This window comes from Gymnodraco acuticeps, unplaced genomic scaffold, assembly GCF_902827175.1.
Source record: "Gymnodraco acuticeps unplaced genomic scaffold, fGymAcu1.1, whole genome shotgun sequence".
Lineage (NCBI taxonomy): Eukaryota > Metazoa > Chordata > Actinopteri > Perciformes > Bathydraconidae > Gymnodraco > Gymnodraco acuticeps.
Window position 1 is genome coordinate 158,962 of NW_022992040.1, and position 22,914 is coordinate 181,875.

Consider the following 22,914-nt stretch of genomic DNA (forward strand, 5'->3'; position numbering starts at 1 on the left):
ATGATATATCACACAGGTGCTTTAAAACGGTCTGTGCTTAAAAAAGTCTGTTACGACATTTCTGTTGTAAATTGAACATAATCTAATCAAAACAGGTAAGTAAGATTCACATAATAATCTACCACAAGCATCATAAAATGCTATTTGTAGAGACTATTTGGTACTTTGATAACTTTTCCTACAAACTACTGCAGTGTGATGAATGTTCATGCACAAAGAGGTATGCTGGGTGATAAATGTGAACTGTGAAAGCACTTTCATGACTTGTGTGACTGATCTCTGAGATTCCACTCACGTTACGGCTAAAATGTAGAAAAATGCACAGCAGACTCGGTGAATTTGTTGATCATGGGAGATTTTTACTTACAATAGTTTTCACAGGAGCTGCAGAAATTTTCACAACCTTTGAAATCACATTGAGCAAACAGACCATGTAAAGTGCTGTGTAACAGAGAGACAAACACACAATCTAGTAATGAGTCCAAAGTTAACACACAAACAATCATCTTTCTGGAAATATAAATCAGCCAAAATCATGAGATAAAAAAAATATTCACAAGCAAAATCAGAACCTTAACTGCATTGAGTTTAGCATACAGCAGTGACACCAGTCACACAGAAAGAGTGTATTCATTTTATGATTCAAATAAAAAAGTGCTTTGATTTCCATTATTAGTGCAAAAGTCATTAAGAATATAACAAAAAAAGGGTTTCACCTTTGGACTTAAGTTCTCGAACCATGGCGGGAAACAGACAGAGGCTGGCACGTTATAAAAAGCCTGTTGGCACGGTAACCCACTGCTGAGCACCCCCATTGTACCTTAATGTTTCAGCAAAAATCAGCTTTGTCGTTTGAAATATGAAGCAAATATTCCCAGAATCCAGCAGCAGCTGAGTTAAAATATTAAATAGTCACAAAACATTTACGTAATAAAACAAGTCTCTTTGAAATGTATATTTAAATATGAAAAAGTCCCTGCAGATTCCCTTATGCCCTGAGGTTATTTAAAAGTCGCTTTTTGTAAAGTCTGTCATGTATTGTATAACCACTGCAGCCACTTTGCTTATCCACCCATACAGTAAAACTGGAATGAAAATACCTAGCAGAGTTGACAAATATAGATCCACACACCAAATAGCTCCATTAGATGGACTCTATCGTGTAGTGTACCGTTTAACGTTTTGAGCCCCAGGCTCTCCCTCTGACTTCTGATCTGTTTCAACTTTGCTGTCTTGATTGGATTGTTTTTAAAAACGTGTAAAAAGGTAAATTCACATTTATTTTCAGTCTTTTCATCGAAGTGACAATGTGCCACATCTGTGCAGGAGTGCCCCATGTGTCTTCAGTTTGCGATGACGCAGTTCTGTCTGCAGTCCATATGCCGTCCTCTCAGGTGATTTTCATCTGGGCCCGGGGGATATGGTTCATGATTATGTGGTCGCTGGAAATAGAGAAATTGAGAGCACTCAAAGGCAGGATAGCACGGTCAAATTAATGTGGTTTTTGCACAACAGGTGATTATGTGTGTTTAAACAGAGCTGGCAGATACTTCTTTTGTTAATGGTACTTACTCAAAGGCATCAGAGTACTTCATCCTCCTGTAGTACTTGGCTAGTTTCATAGAAAAGATGATGCCTGGGATGAAGAAGATCATGCACCAGCCCAAACTGAACCAGAACGCATTCTAAGGAAGAAGAGAGAAATCATTCAATAAAAATCAATCGATAAGTGATGAGGATTGATGTGGAGCTAACATGTGATCCTCACCAGAGAATCCACAAGGTGAGAGCAGAGGATATTATCCACAGAGTCCACAGCTCCTGCCACCGGCCCACAGCGGCCCACCTGCTGTGTGATCTGAGGGGGATTACACAGATCAGTGACAAACAAACAAACATCACACACTTAACTTGCTTTGAGTGCATTTACAGTTATAGTGTAAAGATATGTAACAGTTTACCGTGAGATTGGCCCAGTCAGCATAAACAATTAAGTAACCCAGCTGACAGTCGAGAAACTTTCTGCTCTCCTGGAACGGTGAGAGAAAAAGAGAGTAAATTCCTCACATTTTCTCCCTGCTTTACAGTGGGGGGTCATGAGGAATCAGTGGAACGCCTGGCCTCCTCAGCATGTGGAATTATGGGTAAATTCTCTGAAGTGACCCGTAAATAACTTCAATGGCAGTGTGAGCAGTGAAGGCATGGCAATTATTTAACCATTATTTATGGAGCACATTTAATGCACAGAGGGAATTCAAACTGCTTTAAAGTATGCATTTAAATATTAAAAGATAAGTCTGGTGGTATTATATATTTTTGTTACTGACAAGAAATCCCATGAAAAGATCAAAACAACAAATGTGTCACACTCGTGCAGTGTAGAAAATGCGTCACATGACATGGAAGCTATTCAAATAAATCAAGACGTTTTAGGAGATAACTTGATTTTAAGTACAGTATTAATATAAAGTAAAATAAGTCCTGCAATCCAATAAAATAGGTGTGTCTTACTTGTCCAGTATAGTAATAATAACTATATCTGGTTTGTATTAGGAGGAAACTGGTCACATGATATGGAAGCTATAAATTAGACATTTTTATGAGAGACTTTGATCAAATAAATGCTGAATTTTCATATCAATATTCATATAAAAAGTAATAAATACAATAACAAGAGGTGTCCAGTGTAGTAATACAATGATGCACTGATTTGGAGTCACTGACGTGGAAGATAGGGAAAATAAAATGAAATGTTCTACACACATATTTCTGTGACATCCATCTATGAAACATCCGTAAACGAAAGAGTTGTGCCACATATGGCAATTGTTTCAGATATTTTAGTATCATTTCCCATTAAATGAACAAGTTAGCTCGAAAAGATAACCAGTTTTTAGTTGCTAAAAAGCTTGCATAAGTACAATTGAAGACTCAAACAATTGTTAAGTAATTTGTTTCATGTGCTCTGGATGTGGAGCGAACAAGCACATTGTTTCAGTTACCAGCAGCCCACACCCCCCTCGCCCCCCCTCTGGCTTAATGACTGACCCACCTCAGGCATTAACAGACCACATGCAGCACTTTTTCTTCGAAACTCATGTGACTCGTGCCTCTACTCACGGTCCTGACGATCTGTGTTGTATTTGTGTTGAGGAAGTCTTGTGCTGTTCCCACGTTGCTCAGCACCTCCCCGACTGTTCCCTGGAAGAGCCAAGGAGGAGAAAATGAGCCACAGGAAGAAAGAGAGGAAAATAGCTTTGGTCTATGCACTCCCAGGTGTTATTCAGTCTACTTACATTGATTTGATCTGCGATGGATTTAAAGCTCTTGATGGTCGAGTTCAAGTTTTCCTGAGGGCGAAAGCAGTAGATGTTTAAACTAGGAAAGAAAAACAGAATACAGGGATGTGGAGATGGGGCAGGATACTCACCAGTTGTGGGATGATGATTGTTTCTATGTCTGCCTGGATCTGCCTCAGGTCCCTGGCCTCATTTATAAGCTCTTTTTTTATTCCATTGTTTGACTAGAAACATGCAAATAGTTGGATATTAGAACACAACTGGCAGGACAAAAACTGGATTCAATAAGGAATCATGTGATGTGTTGCACAGAAAAGCATTGATTTAATATACATGTGACTCACTTGAGCAGCAGCGAACACGTCCATGTTATCTGCTGTGGTATTCAGATTGATGCTGGAAACTTTGTTCATCTATGAGAGAGACAAGCGATGAGGTCATAACTACATGTTACACAAGGATGCATTTAATGACAGTAGGTTTACAAAAAGACACATGAGTAATGGTTACCTTCTCCGTGACAGCAGTGGAGTCAAGATTTGAAGCCTTGTTGGAGAAGCTGCTGAGTTGTTTCTGTAACTCGGGGCTCAGGAGAGTGACACTGGGCAGAGTGATGACTGTACTCTCAAACTCCTGCTGGATCTGCTCTGTGTACTGAGTGCAAATGACAAACACATTTTAACTTATGTCTGATAAAGTTGATGTAAGTTTGAGCATTTTGATTTGTGAACAGTTTGAAAGTAATGACAGGAAACTTACTTTGGATACATTGAGTAAGTCATCAAGGTTTATGAGCTCATACAAGTGGAGTGTTGTCCACAGAGGCTGGTTTTGCTTACAGTCTCTGTAAACAGTGAGTCCAAATTATTTGTACAGCATTTAATCACAGTTACAACTGAAGGGCTTTATGAACCCTGGTAACTTAAGAACCACAGGTACAGATAACTAAATAAACAAACATAAAAACGATCTGTGTATTTCATCTCACAAAAGCAATAAACTCGATGAGATAAGCCTGTCAGTCAAATTCAAAAAAGATTGCCTCACTATCATAAAAGTGATTTTCCTTGCCGAGAAAACTGTTTTCAGTTCGTAAAATATGGATATTTCCTGTCTTTCTCGGATTGATATAATATTTTACAGAAAATATCTAGCTTTTGACCAAAAAACAAGACATTTAAAGACATCACCTTGGACTTTGATTTAAAGTGATTTACCCTTTTTTCTGACATTTTATAGACCAATGGATTCATCCAAAAATAATAAATAATAGATTCAGATGTACAGGTGTATTTCTTTCTGTGTGAGAGGTGAATTGACAGCACATACCTATAGATATCAGGGATAGTGATGTTGGTTTTCAATCCCAAAGATTGCCTTAAATCGAACCCTGGAGTAATAGCCAAAAGCTGTGGAGAGAGAAGGCAATGTATTAACTCACAGATGTCTAACAGAGGACTGTAGTTTGTGTTTGTGATGCGTACAGATACCGGTGTGTGTTTTTTTTTATCACTACTTCTAGCAGCTGTCCGTTGTTCCAGGGCCGACAGATGAGGGTGTAGAGGTTCCCGCCCAGCAGGAACAGCAGCGTCACCACTATCATGAACAGCCAGGAGAAGAGGAAGCTGAAACCTGCACCCCTGAAACCAACACAGGACGAAAGGAGGGGAATCAGTTTTACTGTTCCTCTCTTCATACGGGCATATGAGACTCAAAATTAAACTGACAGCAGCACTCACATCATGAGGAAGGTGCCTCCGCAATCCGCGGTGCAGGAGCGCTCAGTGGGGTCGTCTTTGGGTGACAAACCCAGGGGGCCCAGCACCAGACCCAGCAGGTAACACACCACCACCAGGAGGACAGCACAGCACAGGGCCACAGACACTGCCCATCTGGAGAATAACAATAATAATAATAATAATAATGCTTTATTTATATGGCACTTTTCATACAACACATGCAGCTCAAAGTGCTTTACAAAATTACACATCACAAGTGAAAAATAAACAACAAGAAATTCCCCTCAGATTATTTGTTTAGAACTTTACAGATACATGCAGCAAAATATAACATTTTAACAGGTTAAGAGACACAAGGAGGTAAAAGATATGATAATAGAAATAATAAAAATAATAATGAGTACTCTACATCAGATAAGACACAAGACAAATGGGGCGAAGCCTGCGAGCTAGTTCAGACAGACAACTCGAGCACTTATGCTGCATTCATACATAACGTCCCCTTGCCACTCTACAACCAACCAAACAGTCTCCTTAATATGCCGCTCTATTTAACCTGCCCGATCTCTCTCCATGCATTGCTTTGCTTGCTGCTGCTATTGCTGCAGCTACGTCGCTGCTGCTTGCCTGCTGCGTACACTTGCTATTGCTGCCTTCATTTGCTATTGCTGCGTTCATGTTCCTGCTGCTGTGTTTCATGTTGCTGCTGCTTGCCTGCCGGTGCTGTCCTTGCAAATGTCTATTGCAATCTCCGACTCTGGAACCGAATTATCATACGCAAGAAGCCGTAAGAAATGCCTCATTCCCGAAACACAGGCTAGCTCAGAGCATGGTTCAGACGCCGCTGGAACGAGCCACAGCTCCCGCACGACACACATTCAGCCTAAATGTGAATGTGAAGGGAAAATGTAAAGGGACACCTGAATTATTCAGTCGTCCCTTCTGTCCTCATCTGGAGTAACTTTTAATATCCTTTGGGCCAGAGGAAGTCCTGAGTTCTACGCCAGCTCCGGTAACAACCCCTCTATTGTGTGTCAGCTAAGAGTCGCACTGTCTCTCGATCGGTGGGTATTTAAACACCAAAAAAGGCAGGAGCAAGCTGACTCCGGCATTCCCAAAGTACCTGCCATCCTGTCCTACCTTCTCGAAGTAAAATCAGCGCTTGAAGCCTTTAATTGCACGATATATTCCCGTGAACAAACTCGATTTCCTCTCCCTGCAATGTAAACAAATGTTTCTACTTCCGCGTTCAACCACGTTGTACCGCTGACGTCACACTCCCGAGGATTCTGGGAATTGGAGTCCCAGATCCAGCCACGAGTTCTAGCTTCCTGCCCCCTGCAGCAGCAGTTCCTTAGGAATCGCATCTTGGCAGGTATATATAATACTATTCTGCATAAGCAATGTTTTATTATGGAAATATTTGGCCTGCAGTAAGTCATATGTGAGGCAATTATACAGAAGTTGTATAGGCTATAAGTATTTATACTAGGCCTACTATAAATCAATGAAATTAAAAACGGAAATAAATTAATAATTTCCATCACATGAATATGAAGGGAAGCTCGATACATTTTTGACCATCATTTTAGACTTCAATCTCCTACAGTGTATTTTCTATGAATACCATGAATTATTCTCTGCCAAGCGGCCATGTACGTTTAATCACCTACCAAAGAAGAGTTTTTCCTTACAGGAATTAAGCTCTACCTGCAATATCTGCCCCTCGCTGGGTGTGCCTTAGGAGGCTTCATGCTGCAAATCGTTTCCAAGCTCTTTCTAATCACAGATGTTCGTCAAATGACCTTATCACAGGCTTAAATCAAGGTTTCTTAGCAGGTTATGCTGGCTCCCAGGGACCCATGTCTGTTGAAACCTGCACTCAAGACTAAAGTTTGCACTGAAGGAGCCAGGAGTATTACACGTGCTGCCATTTAAACGTTTAAAAACACGACAGGCCCCTAGCCTAGTGCTAGGAGGAATTATTCTAGCAACGTTTCTTTATTGAGCCGTTAGTTCCTCACGATTATTCTGTTAAGAGCATTATTAACTACTATAGATTTTTCCCGTTTCTTTGCTCTGTAGATGACATGGCAGGGAAAGCAGACATGCCTTCTGTGGCATATATATTTTAAGGTTTTACAATCAAATGTGCATTTGCTTTTCATAGTAGCCCACGTTTCTTTGACACCTCATCAGAAGCATTATGCTGGATTCTCTGCAACACCTGTAAGCACCTCTTGGTGTCCATCTTTTAACCATTTCCTAGTTGTTAACTTTCCCAGATAAAACTTTCAACAGCTAGGCCTACCTCTTTCAGAACAGGAACTGGAACACTATCGGTATCATTCTCGATAGTGTGCTGATGCAAGCTTTACTTCCACCAGACAAGCTGTCCCGCATCAGAACAGCCATAATTACAATTCATGTTATTTATTTAGCACCTTTCCAAATGTTCAAAGTGCTCTACGTTATACTACATATTAGACTTGTAATACATTCAATACTGATTACTGCCTTCAATTATGGTCTCCCACGGGTAGTCTCTCTAAAAGAGATGTTTTATATTTATAAGGAACAAGCTCTAGCCTTTTTGTTCAAACCTTAAGGCACCATAGTCTTAGGTCACGTTCACACCTGCTTGGTTAGTACTATTGAATCGGTCCCTGTAGCGTTAACCCCTTGATGCGGTTCGTTGGATTGGTGTGGAAGCAGTCCGATACCTCTGCTCCGCCTAAAAGAGGTGGTCTCGGGTCGATCGCTAGTCAACTCTGGAGAGGTTCATTGCTGGTGTGACGTAGTCCGCATCAAAACATGGGAAACAACTATTTGCGCGTCATCGCTTGTTTTGCTATCTATGCTGTGTGCAACATCCAGTAACCTATAGGGTCATGCATTCATTCTGGTGACTGCTTACCTCACTGGTCCCTGTGTACCAGCGACGTGCAGTCAGGGGAGGGCAGGGGAGGCAGAGCCTCACCTGTCATACTCATAGACTGGCCATACTACAATGTAACGGAAAAAACAACTAAAGAAAAACTAAATAGTAATAATAATAAAATGTCTCCACTGATCTGTGTTTGTAAATGTGATTTATGTATGATTCCAATCGCTTTTTATAGTCAAAATCAGCTAATTTGCCGAGCTCCGCTACAACTACGGGTAGCGATGAGAAGTGAGGCAGGGACGAGCTCTGCCTCACGTAAGCCCACAGTAACTTGCTGGAGCGCGGGCACTAATTTAGCGCGGGCACTTATTTTGTGAGCGCGCTCAAGCCAGTTACTGTGTGGTAAGGTGAGGCACAGATGAGCTCTGCCTCACCTCAAAATGCGTCACCTCACAGAAACTGGCTGGAAAGCGGGCACTAAGCGCATGCCTGTTACCATCTCACTGTAGGTCACCAATGTAATGTTTGTAGATCCCTTATTACATTTAATCCTCGCCATCCATAGTCTCTAAATAACTTATTTCACGTATATGATATTTAGGCTCGCCGTACAACGGCAATGAAAAAGCACCGGGGGAGGCAGCCATAACCTCTGCCGCACTGAAGGGGCGCACGTGAGCCCACAGGTCCTTGTTGCTACTGTTATTCTACGCAGTGACGGTAGACCAGACGCAAACAACAAACTAGACTTTTGAAACTAGAGGAAGATAAGGAGGACTTTTACAAAAAAGTAATAGAGATTGTTGTCCTTGTCCAGAAGGATAGCATGGACTTCATCTTCAAGTCAAGGTAAGACCACATTGGTAATGACAATTGGTTCTTACTAAGAAAGAACAATCCAATATTTAGATTGTGGGTATCCTTTTGTTGAACGGTCTGTTTAAAATGAATCGAAACATCAGACCAAAAAAGCTTTTGAAAATAACAGAATATTTCGATTAAGGTCAGAATATAATATTTGTAAATCTGACTCTGAAAGAGTCAGTGCCTCACCAGCCATGAACCTCACCGCACGTCACTGCTGTGTACAGAGAAAGGCAGTGGTACAATCTCATCAGAGCCACCTGTCATCGGTGAAACCTCCTCACTGCATAACGTCTCATTATGTGTTTTAATGCACGTTGTCCGATTTATAATCCTATGCGCCGGCCGCAGAGTCTGTTGATGCACTCTCCAGATTAACAGCAGTATGAAAATAACCTGCCAATGCTCCATGATGCAGGCTACTGTAGAAATTGCTGAGATCTGCATTTTATCCGCTTAATGTCCCGCCAATTGTTGAAAAAGCATCTCCGTACAATGACTTTAGTTTACAGTTCATAGTCTATTTGAGGTTGCTGGGTGAACGCAAACCCAACCTTCTGCAAATGAAACTATGTAATACACTTGCGTCTGGTGTAAAGACGCGGACTATTCGACATGAATGCAATCTTATGCCCCTTTCACACCAGTGCTTTTTCAGCTCCGGCTCGGAGCTGGAGCCTGAAAAGCGCCGGTTTTTCCTGTTCACACCGCGCTGCGCCGGCTCTTAGCTCCGGAATCCGGTTCACTTCCAGCTCCAAAAAATTGTCGGTCTAGAGGCAAGAGCTTCGGAGCTAAGAGGTGGCGTCGCTTACGTCTCTCTTACGTCGAGGCGTGCAGGAAACTAAACCCACCTCCCCTGAACATGGGTCGACTGTCATGCCTGCCTACAAGCAGTAGTGCTTATAAACACACTTTATAAAGTCAGGCAACACTAACCGTGTTGATCCGTGGCTTCGTGTGATTCTGTTTATTTGTACCTTACTTTGACCATCCGTTCACTGTTATTGATCATTGTGGAGAGAGGCAGACGTGTTGTTTTGTATTATAGCAGCTATCGGATGGAATCAATACATGGGCTGCACAGGTTGTCGTGTCCGACTATCACAAGTAGAATCATAATAAAAATACGCCGGTAAAATGTGCCTGTAGAAAACGGTTTATGCCACAATAGGATAGCAATAGCAAGTAGTCAGTTTAGCTTCGACTGCTATGCTAACATCACCAGAGAAACTTTCATAACAGCGTTGTGATGCCAAACAGCGTCAATTCAGACTGACACACATTCAGGGGAACTGGGGATATGTATCAGCTGCTTGTGTGAGTTGGACAGTGAATACTTTAGAGCGGCCGCTGCAGTGTGAGCTAACCGGGAGCTAACGGGAGAATAAACTCCCGTGGAAGAGCAGCCAACAACTGCAGCGGTCGGTAAATGCCGCAGAAACACATTAATAAACAATGAACCACGGCACTCTGGAGCAAAGTATAAGGTTGGAGAAGTCGTTATTTAATTTAATCTGGCTTCGTGTGATTAAAAGCAACACGATCATCGACCCGACGCAGTTGTTGTTGTTGTTGTGAGCGCCGTAACGCTGTTGGGGAGCAAATCAGCGATGTAAACGGTGACGTCATGACGCAGCAGCGGCAGCACCAGTCGGGCTCTGGGCGGTGTGAACAGAGCGGGAGCAGAAAAGGGAAACCGGAGCTGAACCAGAAAAGCTCCCGCTCGGAGCTAGAAAGGGAAAAGCGCTGGTGTGAAAGCCGCATTAGAGATGGTTATTGCTTAGATCTTTGGTCCTTAGCCCCTGACGAGTGGAAGGTTATGTTCATTCTTTTATAATGACCTTGCGGTGTCCTCTCTAGTTACTTACAGATGCTGCGCCTTCTGCTGGTTCGGGGGATTTCACAATGAGCGGTTTTGCCCGACCAGCTTGCCATGCCCTTCGTTCAACCAAATGACTCTGGATCTACACGTCAAGCCCTCAAGGATTTCCCATATTCTGCCTCCAACCAAGAGCATGATTCAAAGCATACAATTCAGCTTGGTATTTTATCTTCTTCTGTCCCAACCTCCTCTGTGTACTTATGCAATAGATATAATAGTTGTTCATGCATTAATTGTATTTTCATTCGAATCCTGCAATCTTCAAGTGCTAAGTATTAAGCCACGTTAGAGTTAATTAATTTGCTCCTCATGGGCCTTAAGAAGGCACGTCCTCCACGCAATGATAAAGACTGCCTCTTAACTTTGAACCCGTGCAAAGGTTAATGTATAAGTTCAGGCAAAGGGGTTTCACTATACATTGATAAACATCAGATGCAGTTGTTACAGCTTTCTATTGGTTTCTCAGGTGGTGAATATACACAGACCTCTCACCTTTTAATCCTCAGCATAATCTCTCCCTTACTGAATTAATTTTGGAGATCAAATATACACGCTTTTCTGTCAAGGAACCCCGAATAATCATTGCTAAAACTAATACTGTTTTCTTTGTCCTTTATCTTCCATGCTGAACTTCTCGCATCATTGCCCTCTGACACATGGGTCGGCACCCATGTTTTCGATGGCTGCAAACCCAACGATGAGGGTTCTCCTCCAAGCTGCGTGATCTCTGCCTAAGCTGCGACCTGCCCCCAGATTGCTATTCCCACTGTTTAAGAATCTGCACAGCCACAACCGCAGCTCTATATCCGCCTACCTCAACCCTGAGTATCCTGGGCCGTCGGTCATCTTCTGCCCACCAGCGCTATATCATGCCTCACATGAATGAGATCCTTGCAGCACAAACAACCATGAGCTCTTGCACTACTCGATGATGAGTAACGTTCAAAGATGTATATCTGTAGAATTCTGTTATTGCATACCAGGTGGTTGCTGGGTTAGATTCTATTTATTTCATTATAGTATATTCCCCTCATAGCTGCATGCTTGGGGGGGGGAAGCTCATTGTCGCTAGCTTAAAGACCTAGACACAGCAGTCTTGATAGGTAGTATATTCCCCTCAAAGCCGTGGTGCTGGGGGGGGGGGTCGGCACTGGTCACTTCCAGGCCTACACATAGCAGTCTCTCTAGGTAGTATATTCCCCTCAAAGCCGCGGTACTGGGGGGGGGTCGGCACTGGTCACTTCCAGGCCTACTCATAGCAGTCTCTCTAGGTAGTATATTCCCCTCAAAGCAGTGGTGCTTAAGGGGAATGGCTTTTCGGGCTGTTCCCGGGCCTTCACATAGCAGTCACTAGGTAGTATATTCCCCTCAAAGCCGCGGTGCTTAAGGGGGATGGCTTTTCGGGCTGTTCCCGGGCCTTCACATAGCAGTCACTATAGGTAGTATATTCCCCTTAAAGCCGCGGTGCTTAAGGGGGATGGCTGTTCCCGGGCCTTCACATAGCAGTCACTATAGGTAGTATATTCCCCTTAAAGCCGTGGTGCTTAAGGGGGACGGCTTTTCGGGCTGTTCCCGGGCCTTCACATAGCAGTCTCACTTAGTAGTATATTCCCCTTAAAGCCGCTGTGCTTAGGGGGAATGGCCACATGGCAGCTCGCCAGGCCCTCTACTTATCAGTCTTACATCACCAGCGTCAGGCTCGGGCTACGCAGTTTTGGGGGATAGTATCTAATCTCCACGCAGTTTTGGGGGTTAGTTATTTAATCATCACTCATCGTGCTATGTATATCTATGGAGTGATGATGCCCGAGCCTAGTCGCCAAACTCAACTATATGCTGCTTCTAATAAACATATTAAAGGAACTCGTGAGTTGTCTGACTGAAATGGGGCGAAGCCTGCGAGCTAGTTCAGGCAGTCAACTCGAGCACTTATGCTGCATTCATACATAACGCCCCCTTGCCACTCTACAACCAACCAAACAGAGTCTCCTTAATATGCCGCTCTATTTAACCTGCCAGATCTCTCTCCATGCATTGCTTGCTGCTGCTATTGCTGCAGCTACCTCTACGTCGCTGCTGCTTGCCTGCCCCACCACCACCCCAGCTTCCACCCCAGCTTCCACCTGTAGGCTCGGGTTAGTTATTTAATCATCGTGCTATGTATATCTATGGAGTGATGATGCCCGAGCCTAGTCGCCAAACTCAACTATATGCTGCTTCTAATAAACATGTTAAAGGAACACGTGAGTTGTCTGACTGAACTGAATCGATGCAACAATATAAAATATAAAACAAAGTGAACATATAGGTACAACAGAAAGAAAAAGATAATAGTTATAAAAATGCCATAATTCTAATAATGGTTAAACGATTCAAATATAATAAACACATTAGGATAGATGTTTGGGGCTTTTCTTGCATTTGATCACATGTGTTGGCAGGCCCCAGGCTTCTTACCTTATTTCCTCGGCTCTCTCGATCACTGGTGTGTACTTGAACATTTGGCTCTCCACCTGGTCCAGAGAACCCATCAGGTCCGTAAGAGAGGATAAAGGGATGTCATTGGTGACCTGTGAGATCTGTGTTTTTATGTTGCCCAACAACTGCTTGCTGCCTAAAACCACACACAAACACACACAAACACACGCATATATGTTTTTTTTTTAAAATGCTCTTATCTTACAGTTAATTCAAACTAATATTAAGAGAGAAGTAAAGGCCTGAAGTGTGTGATAGTATGTGCACACTCACTTTGAACTATACCCTTGGTCTCATTAGTCACCCGCTGGGGGATGCTGTCGAAATAATCCTCCATCTGAAAGGAAGTGCAGTTTATTTCATTATATCCAATAAAAAGCATATAGAGTTGAGAATGAATTGTGTCTTAGTTCTTTTTGAATGAAAAAGTAGCTTTGTTTTTGTCAGCCTATTTAACACTTAATAGCTTCACTTTAAAGTGTCCCTTAACAGTTATTAAATATTGCCATTTGAATTGATTGATGATTATTACCATATTTGTGTTTATTCAAAATGTCACTGACCTCCTTGATTTTGGATGGGAGATTAGTTTTATTGACTTCATCCATTGCAGACTCGAACTCACTCAAGCTGGGAATCTGTGGAGAAAACCAGAGAGAGAAACATGCAACCATAATCACGTAATAACATGTTATACTTTAAACTGACAGAGGGGGGCAGCAGACCTCAACAAAACAAGCATTACCAGGTTTTCATAGACGTTAATAAAGAGCAAGAGTAACACAATATAATGAGGATGGATTGTATCTATACTTGTGTCAATGTACTATTCTTGTCGTAAGGATGGAGATGACATATTTTACTGTAGATTCCATCAAAAAGAGCTCAAAAAAAGACGCGAGAGGAGAGTCTGTATGTGTCAGAATTGGTGGAGTGTAGGAGGAATAGAGAATAACAGATGGGAGGAGAAGAAATCAGCTGTTCTGACAAAGCCAAACATGAAGAGCTATTATGATGTGTCACCCTGTCTCAGCCTGCGTCAGAGCTTGTTTGACTGCATAAATGATTCTTCCTGTTTTCTCATGGTGGTGTATCGTCAAACACAGTAACAACACTGATTCTCAATCTACGGAAGTCAAACCTAACTCCTCTTTTGCTTAAAACACTTGATCTGAGGATTCTATTAAAGAAAAGAACACAGGAATATCCCTCGACAAACTAAGATACACAACATGAGTGCTTACAGTGATGGAGGTATCCAGGGTTAGTTTCTCTAGCTCAGGCTTCAGGTTGATACAGCCAACGCAGTTTGCATTGGATATAGTCTGAAGCATGCGATCTTTAATGGCAGTGAAGTTGTCCTGGAGGCGCTCCATGCTGGACTGCAGCTGGGTCAAAGATGAGTTCAGCTGGCTCAGTCCAAGACTGGTGTTAACAGTTTCTGCTCACACAAATGAAAAGCACACAGATGTTATCCAGGGTATGCACATGTTTGAAAAGTCATTGTTGCTACCTTGCTTTCACAAGTGCTTTAAAAAGGTTAAAATGAATGGAAGATTCAAGAACATTTTTGATTGTTTGGTGAGATATTATCCAGCTGTTAAATTAAAACAAAGTCAATAAATTATATATCAGCACTTGTTTCCACACATATCCATGAGTACAGCATATACAGCTAAAATACAATTACATTAGGCAGGAAGCCATCTTTGGTCTTCTTATCACTCTAAACAAGTGGAAATACATATGTATTGTATCAAAAATAGAAATTACATAGCCATGTTGAAAGTAAATTCACATTTTTGACATAAAATAAAAGGAAAATACCTAAGAGACATGATGTGAGATTACATTTGTTCAATCCTTGGCTTTAAGGAACCAATGGTTTTGCCACATTTTAGAGCATTCATTTGTTCTTTTGAAGATGTCCAACAATCTGTCAATATCGCTGTCACAGATTTGTTGAGGACAATATGCAACATATATAGCAGTAACACAAATAAAGCCGAAATAGATTGCCATTCCTAAAACCAGCATGTGCTTTCAATCCTGGGCCAAAACACAATGATTAAACACTTTTCTTGAATTCATTCGTTTGCAGCTATCTGTTGATAGGGAGCAAATGTCATGAGGTTTATTATTTGTATTTTAGGAAGCCTGAAATACTGTTGAAAATGTACTCTATGCAAACACTAACTCACACAAGGCTTTATCAAACGCTACAATGTCAGGGTAGGAGGTGAAATCCAAAAGGCAGTTAAAGATCTCCCTTCAAATATGCACACAAGCATTAACATGCTCAGTCTGAGACAGGGCAGAGCATGCAGGGAGAGTATACCTTGATCCAGCAGTCTAACAGAACTCAGCGCTGGGTCCAGTGTTCCTTTGAACTGCGCCTTGATCTCTTTTCCCAACTGAGGTCCAATGGCTAATTCATACAGACACACAGGTGCGAGATGGTTGGTTACACATTGATAACAGACACTGTATCACAGCTGTTACAGTGAACAACAAAGTGGTTCCTCTATTTTTACATTATTAGTTCCCTTCTTACCATCCAGGTTTCTGCTAACCTCCTCCACGGTTCTGTAGCTCTCATTCACCACCTTGTCGATTTGCTGGATATTGGTAGAGAGAAAACCAAGTATTTCAAAGTAAGATATGTGGTGAAATATAGCAAACAATGTAACTGACTGATTGCACAAGCCAATCACACATAGCAGCTTTGCTTCAAATGAAGAAGAGCAAACAAAACTAGCCTGAATTTCCCTCAAACCTTTTTTTCCTTTCTCTTGTATCTTGAGATAAGAGTATTGACACTGCAGAGTGCTGAGCTGGCCCTGAATCATAGGACTGACTGGGGAATTTGGAGGTCTGTTTGCATCTCACACAATAGCTGTCGGGTGCAGGACATAATGTGATCTCTGATAAATGCTGCCAGACCTTTGACTTTTGTATATTTCCATACCAAGCTGTTAAATCAACAAGAGGTTTTTCTCTTACCTGAGGCACAGACGTGAGGTAGGAATGGATGTTGTTTATAGATTTGTTGAGCTCCACTTGACTCTGCTCCACGCTCACTTTGATGTCTGTGTTACTCATGAACATGCAAACGTTCCCAGCACTGCAAATATGCACAGACAAACACACACACATTGTGTCATGAACATAATCCAAGGGAGACATACACAGGCAGTGAGGCATGCACATTCAAGCTGTCTTTATTTGTTGCTAATTTCCGAGAACACACAAACACTCACAGGATAATGGCTGTGGTGCCGAATGCAGTCCAGTAAATACTTCTCCTGTGACAGTTAGTGGAGGATGTCTGCTTCTGGTACATCTTCCCACCACAGTTTCCACAGCAGCGACAGCATGCCAACAAGAACCCAACTATGGGCATCAGAATGATGTATAGGACACCAATGGCTGTGCACACCAGGAAACCCACATCGTACACCAGGAACTAGACACACATACAGAACAAATTGCATTATTGTGTCACAAGAATGTCCTAGAACAGTGGTAGATTCTTGAGATAGGGTGAGACATCAAACACTGTGAGACATCACCAGGCAGGACAGTAGTTTTACTTTACTATGGTGACAGTCTACAATTAGAGTATATGAAAGAGTCTCAGTGTTTCAGTTGACTGGGAAAGATACACAAACATAAAGCTGCTTTAACATTAAACATTCTCCGATTACAAGCTCAAGTTGCTCCAAGGCGGGAGTTTTTTCTTCTTCTTCTTCCCACAGAAGTACACAACAACATCTTGGAATATGTCAAACTCATTCACATTCACTTACTTCTCTGAGGTTTCCTTGTTTTGACTCCAGCAGTTGGTCAGGATATTGTACTATGTTCATGATCAGATCTGAAACAAGTCAGAAAGAAAACAACTTTTTTTGTGCTGTTATAATAGCAAATAGCTATCTAACTGCGCTAGTTTCTGTCTTAGTTACTCATGTACAAAAGCCTGGCCATGGGGACAATGTGTCCTATGCTCCATACAAATATTTGTAATCTCTTGCATTGTAAAATGGAAATCTGACACCTCCATCTTGTGGTTTCTATGACACTAGGACCGTTTAGAGAAGAGGTTAGATTTGTATGAACAAACAAAGAATCACAAAACAAAGCGTTTGGTTTATGTCCCACTGAATCCAGTTATTCTGGATATTATATTCACAAAACTCAGACGTATCTGAGAAAACGTGTTGTTCACGCCAGCTATTTCTGAAGCTCTCACCCTCCGTCCGTGTCACAGCATTTTACAGTCTGGCATAAATGTCCTAGAAACTTGCATTTCACCTAATTGTTATGCATTTCTCCTCTTTTTTTATACCTGTTGTGTTCACTTTGAAATGAAAAAGGCAGCAGAGGGAAACATTTATAATTTCTTTGCCCACATTTAGGAGCTTGGGGGCTTATAGTGAAGCAGAAACCCAGAGTTTACACTAAGCCATCGTGCCATTTACCTTTTCACAGAGCGATGGCAGACACTGTGTTTAGTTTAAGCAGCTGTTGATACTTAGCGGTTCCCATGGACAGTTCTTAAGTGAGATAAAGTCTCTTCATGCCTCATTGCGAGGCTATTGGTTGAGATACACTCACACAATCTATTTCCAAAACAATGATACTCGGCAAAGGTTGTTAAACATGTTTTGTGTCCATTTGTTTTTTCTGTGAATATCAATACCAAGCAGGAAGTAATAGAGAAGGGGTTTATGGAGCAATTACGACATGTCATAGCCAGACGAAGGACTACAGGTGCGACACAAGTCTGAGTAAGGGGAAACACTGGCCTAAATAAACATCAGAGCGAGACACAAAAGTAAAAGATTGACCTGGCAAGGAACAGAAACTCCATAAAATGACTGATTAACCGATCCTGACATCTTTCTCTATAGGCAGTATTAGCTTTAGTGACATAGTTCAAACTGATTTGTCACCTCTGACTCTGAAGGGAAAGAGGACCGCGTGTGGAAAGATATCAATGTGACTTAAATAAAACCTTGTGTAAACTGAAGTTAGAGATTCAAGATGTTTGAGTGGTGAGTAATACCAATGACACTGACCTTTAGGAAAGGCGTTCGGTTGGACTGTTTGGAGGAAGGAATGGACAAAACCTGACAAAAAGCCCATGACGTCCTTCTCCGTGTCCTGGTACTGGGGCTGGGGGACGCTCTGGGGGGCCGCAGCAGCTGGACAGGCAGCGTGTGGGGGGACGGACTGGGCCAGGCTGAGCCCCAGCAGCAATACTCCTACTGCGGCCCTGAACGCACCACCACTGCCCTGCCACCTCCAAGAGCTCACACTCTCATGTAACCCCATGTCTACAGGTGGGACAGGTGTGAAAAGACTTGTCCAGACAGAAAAAGTAATCACCTCATGGCACAAGCTCTGTCTTGATGCGTCTGCAAATAGAACAAATGAACTGAATACAATGAAACACTCAAACAAGGCAGGAGAATTACAGATTGAGAAGAAACCCACAGACTGAGTCACACAGGAAGAGGTTGCAGCGAAGTTTGTAGCACCAGAAGAACTGTTAAAACTGTTCCTGCAGAAGAACAATGGCATTTAGTTAATGGGAAATATAAATGCTAAGCCTACAGTCTTTCACTTCTCAGGAAAACAGTGACCTTTAAGCTTCTATTTCATACTTCTATAATCTAGCAGATACTTTGGAGTGGGTCATCGAGTGACCGAAAAACAAATGACCGATGAAAAGTCTTGGCCCATGAAGGGTTATTAAATGCATGTATGACCGTGGTGCCAGCACTGTGTTCATAGTGTAATAACACAAAAACCGCATCCGCCTCAGGTACCTGCATCACCTCTGTTTACCTAAACATGGGCTTGACTCTCATATCAGCTGACAGTAATTGTGTTGTCAGGTGTTTAGATGTATTTTGTCTTCGCAAAACGACTGCTCAATGTTTGAATATCAATCAACACTTATCAACTGTATGATTGTTGTTCTCTTAAGCAAATAACTCCACAAGGGGAACATATAGAGTACACATCTTCTTACAGGTAAAGCAAGCTATGGAAAACAGAGAAAATTGTCTTCTTGTTGTTTAAAAGACTTAAAAGAAAGAATAAAAACCATGATATTTAACATGTACCTTCTGTACATATAGGAGCTTTGTAAACAAACTGTCAGAGCAATGCGTCCTGGTCTAGGCACTTGTCTAGATGAGAGTGTGGGAGAGGGTGAAAAGGTGTGTTCAGAGTGAAAAGAGGACAGATACAGAAGGAATAGAAAAGTACATGAAAACAAAATGTAGACGCAGGAGGAAAGTGAGCATTGTTGCTGTTTTCTCTTAGATGAACTCACCTTGCTTGGTCAGACCGTGAAGGACAGTCGTGCTGCTCTGATCTCCAGTAATTCACTGAGGGGAGTGCGTGGAAACCTGATATGCTCTGCTGTTGCTGTAAAGTTGAACCTCACTGTGTGTTTGCCTGGAGAACACTGGCACTGAGAGGAGAGGGAGGGAGAGAGGCGAAAGGGAGGGTCTTAAAAAGGAGACACAGGGAGGGAGGGAGTGACGTGGGAAAGGAGAGAGTTGTGGGAACAAAATAATTGAAAGATACTCACAAACAAATGGTATTTCTGTGTCAGGGGGAAATACAGAGTTGTGTTTGTAACCATTTTGCGAGGATATTATTGTCTTTGCCGGATACAAGTTCTGATAACACCATCTTTCCAAGCCCACATCTGCAATTGTGTGGTGTCCCAACAAGCAACAACACAGCTCAAATATCTAGGACAACATAGCTGGGAAGGATATGCTTGGGGAGATACGTTTTTAAGAGCACAACATCTTAATGTTGCCAAAAAAAAACTGTAAGGAATTTAGTTTCCCCATGGTATCATCATTGTAAAAAGGGAAGATGAACAGTATAACTGCAGCTAAAGAAGACAAAACAAGACAAAAAGCATGACTCTTTAGTCTTTACAGATTGAAGTAAAGCTTGTTTTAAACTACATTCCGGAGAATCACTTACCAATATCCTGCTTTGATGACAGTGAAGAAATAAAATAAATGTTTCCTGTTCTTTCATTATGGAGTCTAGTATGTTAACTTGGTCCACAATCTGTTCCGCATCGTGACACTGCCTGTTCCGTATGAGTCCTCGGATTACAAACAAATACATTTACATATTAAAAGGAACACAAGTGTACTAAGGTCATGAGACTGATTCCTCAATCAAGCCTCTGAAGCGGAAGGTGATACACGTGTCGTTCCTGGTTTGTTGTTTCCGATATCAGGTGCACAGTCACTTGCTGATCATTCATCCCTGGTTCACCTCAACCCATCAATTACAGGCTCATCCTTTAATCAGCTCGTACCAGTGGCTTTGACATGTGAAGGCCTTGTTGTTTGGCGCCACTCATTGGTAGTCCTCAATAATCCTGTGCTCCTGAAACAGCACCAGACTTTCTGGCTGGTCTGCTGTCGTTGAGATTAGTGCATGATCCCTCACTGACTTCCCACCTGTGAACATATTCCTGATTTTTCCAGGCTTAGTTGGAACATCCTTGTACTGTGACCATTCATTAAATGTATCTTCACAGTGTGGTAAAAAAATCTCTAGTGTAATTCAATTTGAGATCATTTTAAGATCCCAAGGCCGAGTTCCCATGCTCAACTACCGGAACCACTTTGTAGCTTTTGTTGGATTACAAAGTACACACATATGAACTGTCCTTGTGCTTGATATTGAACATTTTACAACATGTCCTTTAATACATAAATTAACTTTAAGAAGTTTCCACACTATGCTGCGCACTCTTCCGTTTTGCCTTTTTTGTTGTACAATAAGTTGCTTCTTGTTTACATCACACGCCAGAGAAAACAGACATCAGTTCTGCTTTGTCAGGATCTATTATATGTCGTAGCTGCTATATTGTACTGCCATGTGGTTAATACTTGTATATATGCTGCTCATGCTCTTTCTGCATATCATGTATTTATTTTGTATATAAATGTCATGTTCTTAAATGTTGTATGTGAGGGACAACAGATGGAAATGAGCTCGAAGCTAAAATCCGGCATATTTACATTTTGATTATGAAATTAGATATCGCAATTCCTGTCATAGGTTGTCCTTCCTGTTATCAACAAGCAGTCATTTTCCACATTAGTTGTGGGCTGCCAAGAAACAATGAATAATTTTTTTTTTTTAAAACTCCCAACGAGTCACATTGTAAATTGTGTCCTTGACAATGTTGTGTTTATTAATGAAGAAAGAAGATCTCTATTGTCTTGCTGACACTTTGTTTCAATAAAAAAGTTTGTGAACTGTTCTGGCCACAGTGTTTTTGTCAAGTTGTATTGAAATATGTGTTGTGGCTAGAGCTAGATCAAATTTGCATAGGGGAAATATAACAAAGCGTACTTGTTTCCAAGTTATCTATTTTTATTTCTTTTAGGTTTGTTTTTGTGGGATTACCCGGCTAGGATCAGTTTCACATGATAGAAATTGTTCTCATTACAGTAACAAGTATGTCAATATGTAATAAGAGAAGAATCACAAGAGTTGAGTGTAATAACACAATACTTTCAGTGAAAATTCATCTTTATTAATACCATACATGAATTATCAATGACAGAAACCTGGCAAAAAATATAGATATAAAATCACCCCTATGGTGAGGTGCTACAGGAGCCAGCTATTGGGGAATTGCCATATCAACTCTGTCCCAAATATCACAAACCCTTATTCTCTGAAGGATGTCAATTTAGGAAACACAGGCTGTAAAAATGTCCACCTCCTAGATCAATTATGTGTTGAACTGCTGAGTAGTAGATACACCACAAAGTAAACTAGGGGCGCTAGAGACAATGAGTCACACAGCCTGCAGCTCAGTGAGGATTTATAGCATTGGTGCCAGATACAGTGATGGAGCACTTTCTGACAGGCTGCTCACTGTGCTCTTCTTGCTTAGGGAGACCCCTGCTGGGCGAGTCTGGAAACTACTATCCACTGTGAGCTGAAGCCCATATTTTACATCATATTTAGGTAAACAGGAAAACCCTGACACAGCAGCTTGAGGTCAAGCTGGGTGAGTCTTCCCCCCCCCCCCCCCAGGATAAGAGGTCGTGTCAATGGTCAGCATATTTCCATGAAGTCAAATTTGCATTTTTCATGTATGAGTTATCTGAAATGGATCTGGAAACAGCCAACAAATTCATTACAAACAAAAAGCCACATCATCGAGGTTAAGGGAATTTTGATCAATATTTCACTAAAGGTTGCACCATTGTGGAACATTTTTAACATCTGAAGAGCTCAGTGCTTTTCAGAGGATGACGCACCATTACATTTGCAACTTCAGGGAAAAAAGGATGACTTGGCGGTTAGGATTTTCTCTAAATGTGGTTATTTATTGGTTTTCAGTGCATCCAATACATTTTCAGATAGACCAGGTACATACGACAGCAGAAATTGGCCATTAAATATCTCTTCAATGTGAACATACTGAACCACTGTGATAAACTGGGAGCCGCATATAAAAAAAAAAAGTAAGGGAATGACCTGTATTAGCATTTACTGACTCGGCCCAAGAGACTCCTCCATATTTCATCATGGGTATAGTACAGGCGGGTTGGACCTAAACAGAATGTCAGTACATAGAAGAATAAATAGTTTCCTAAAATGAGGGCAAAATTATTTTATCAGTGATTGTACCATTCAAAAAAACTTTCAAGAGGGTTTTTTATCTCTTTACATTAGATTGAGTTTGTGATA

General features: G+C 41.6%; 1 protein-coding gene across 1 annotated transcript; it reads right to left on the bottom strand.

Annotated features, from left to right (window-relative positions):
• Window positions 1–338: 338 nt before the first annotated feature.
• prom2 (prominin 2) lies at window positions 339–19,681 on the bottom strand. The gene is made up of 24 exons (XM_034201825.1): window positions 19,496–19,681; window positions 18,231–18,569; window positions 16,959–17,026; window positions 16,410–16,615; window positions 16,153–16,273; window positions 15,704–15,767; window positions 15,488–15,577; window positions 14,394–14,590; window positions 13,713–13,787; window positions 13,423–13,486; window positions 13,129–13,285; window positions 5,039–5,191; window positions 4,816–4,939; window positions 4,629–4,708; window positions 4,059–4,143; window positions 3,810–3,953; window positions 3,644–3,712; window positions 3,431–3,523; window positions 3,297–3,350; window positions 3,121–3,201; window positions 1,962–2,030; window positions 1,769–1,858; window positions 1,573–1,685; window positions 339–1,442 (listed from the first exon to the last, which is right to left on the bottom strand). The coding sequence occupies exons 2-24, from the start codon at window positions 18,484–18,486 to the stop codon at window positions 1,391–1,393; spliced, it is 2,505 nt and encodes an 834-aa protein (XP_034057716.1). The 5' UTR covers window positions 18,487–18,569; window positions 19,496–19,681; the 3' UTR covers window positions 339–1,390.
• Window positions 19,682–22,914: the final 3,233 nt, after the last annotated feature.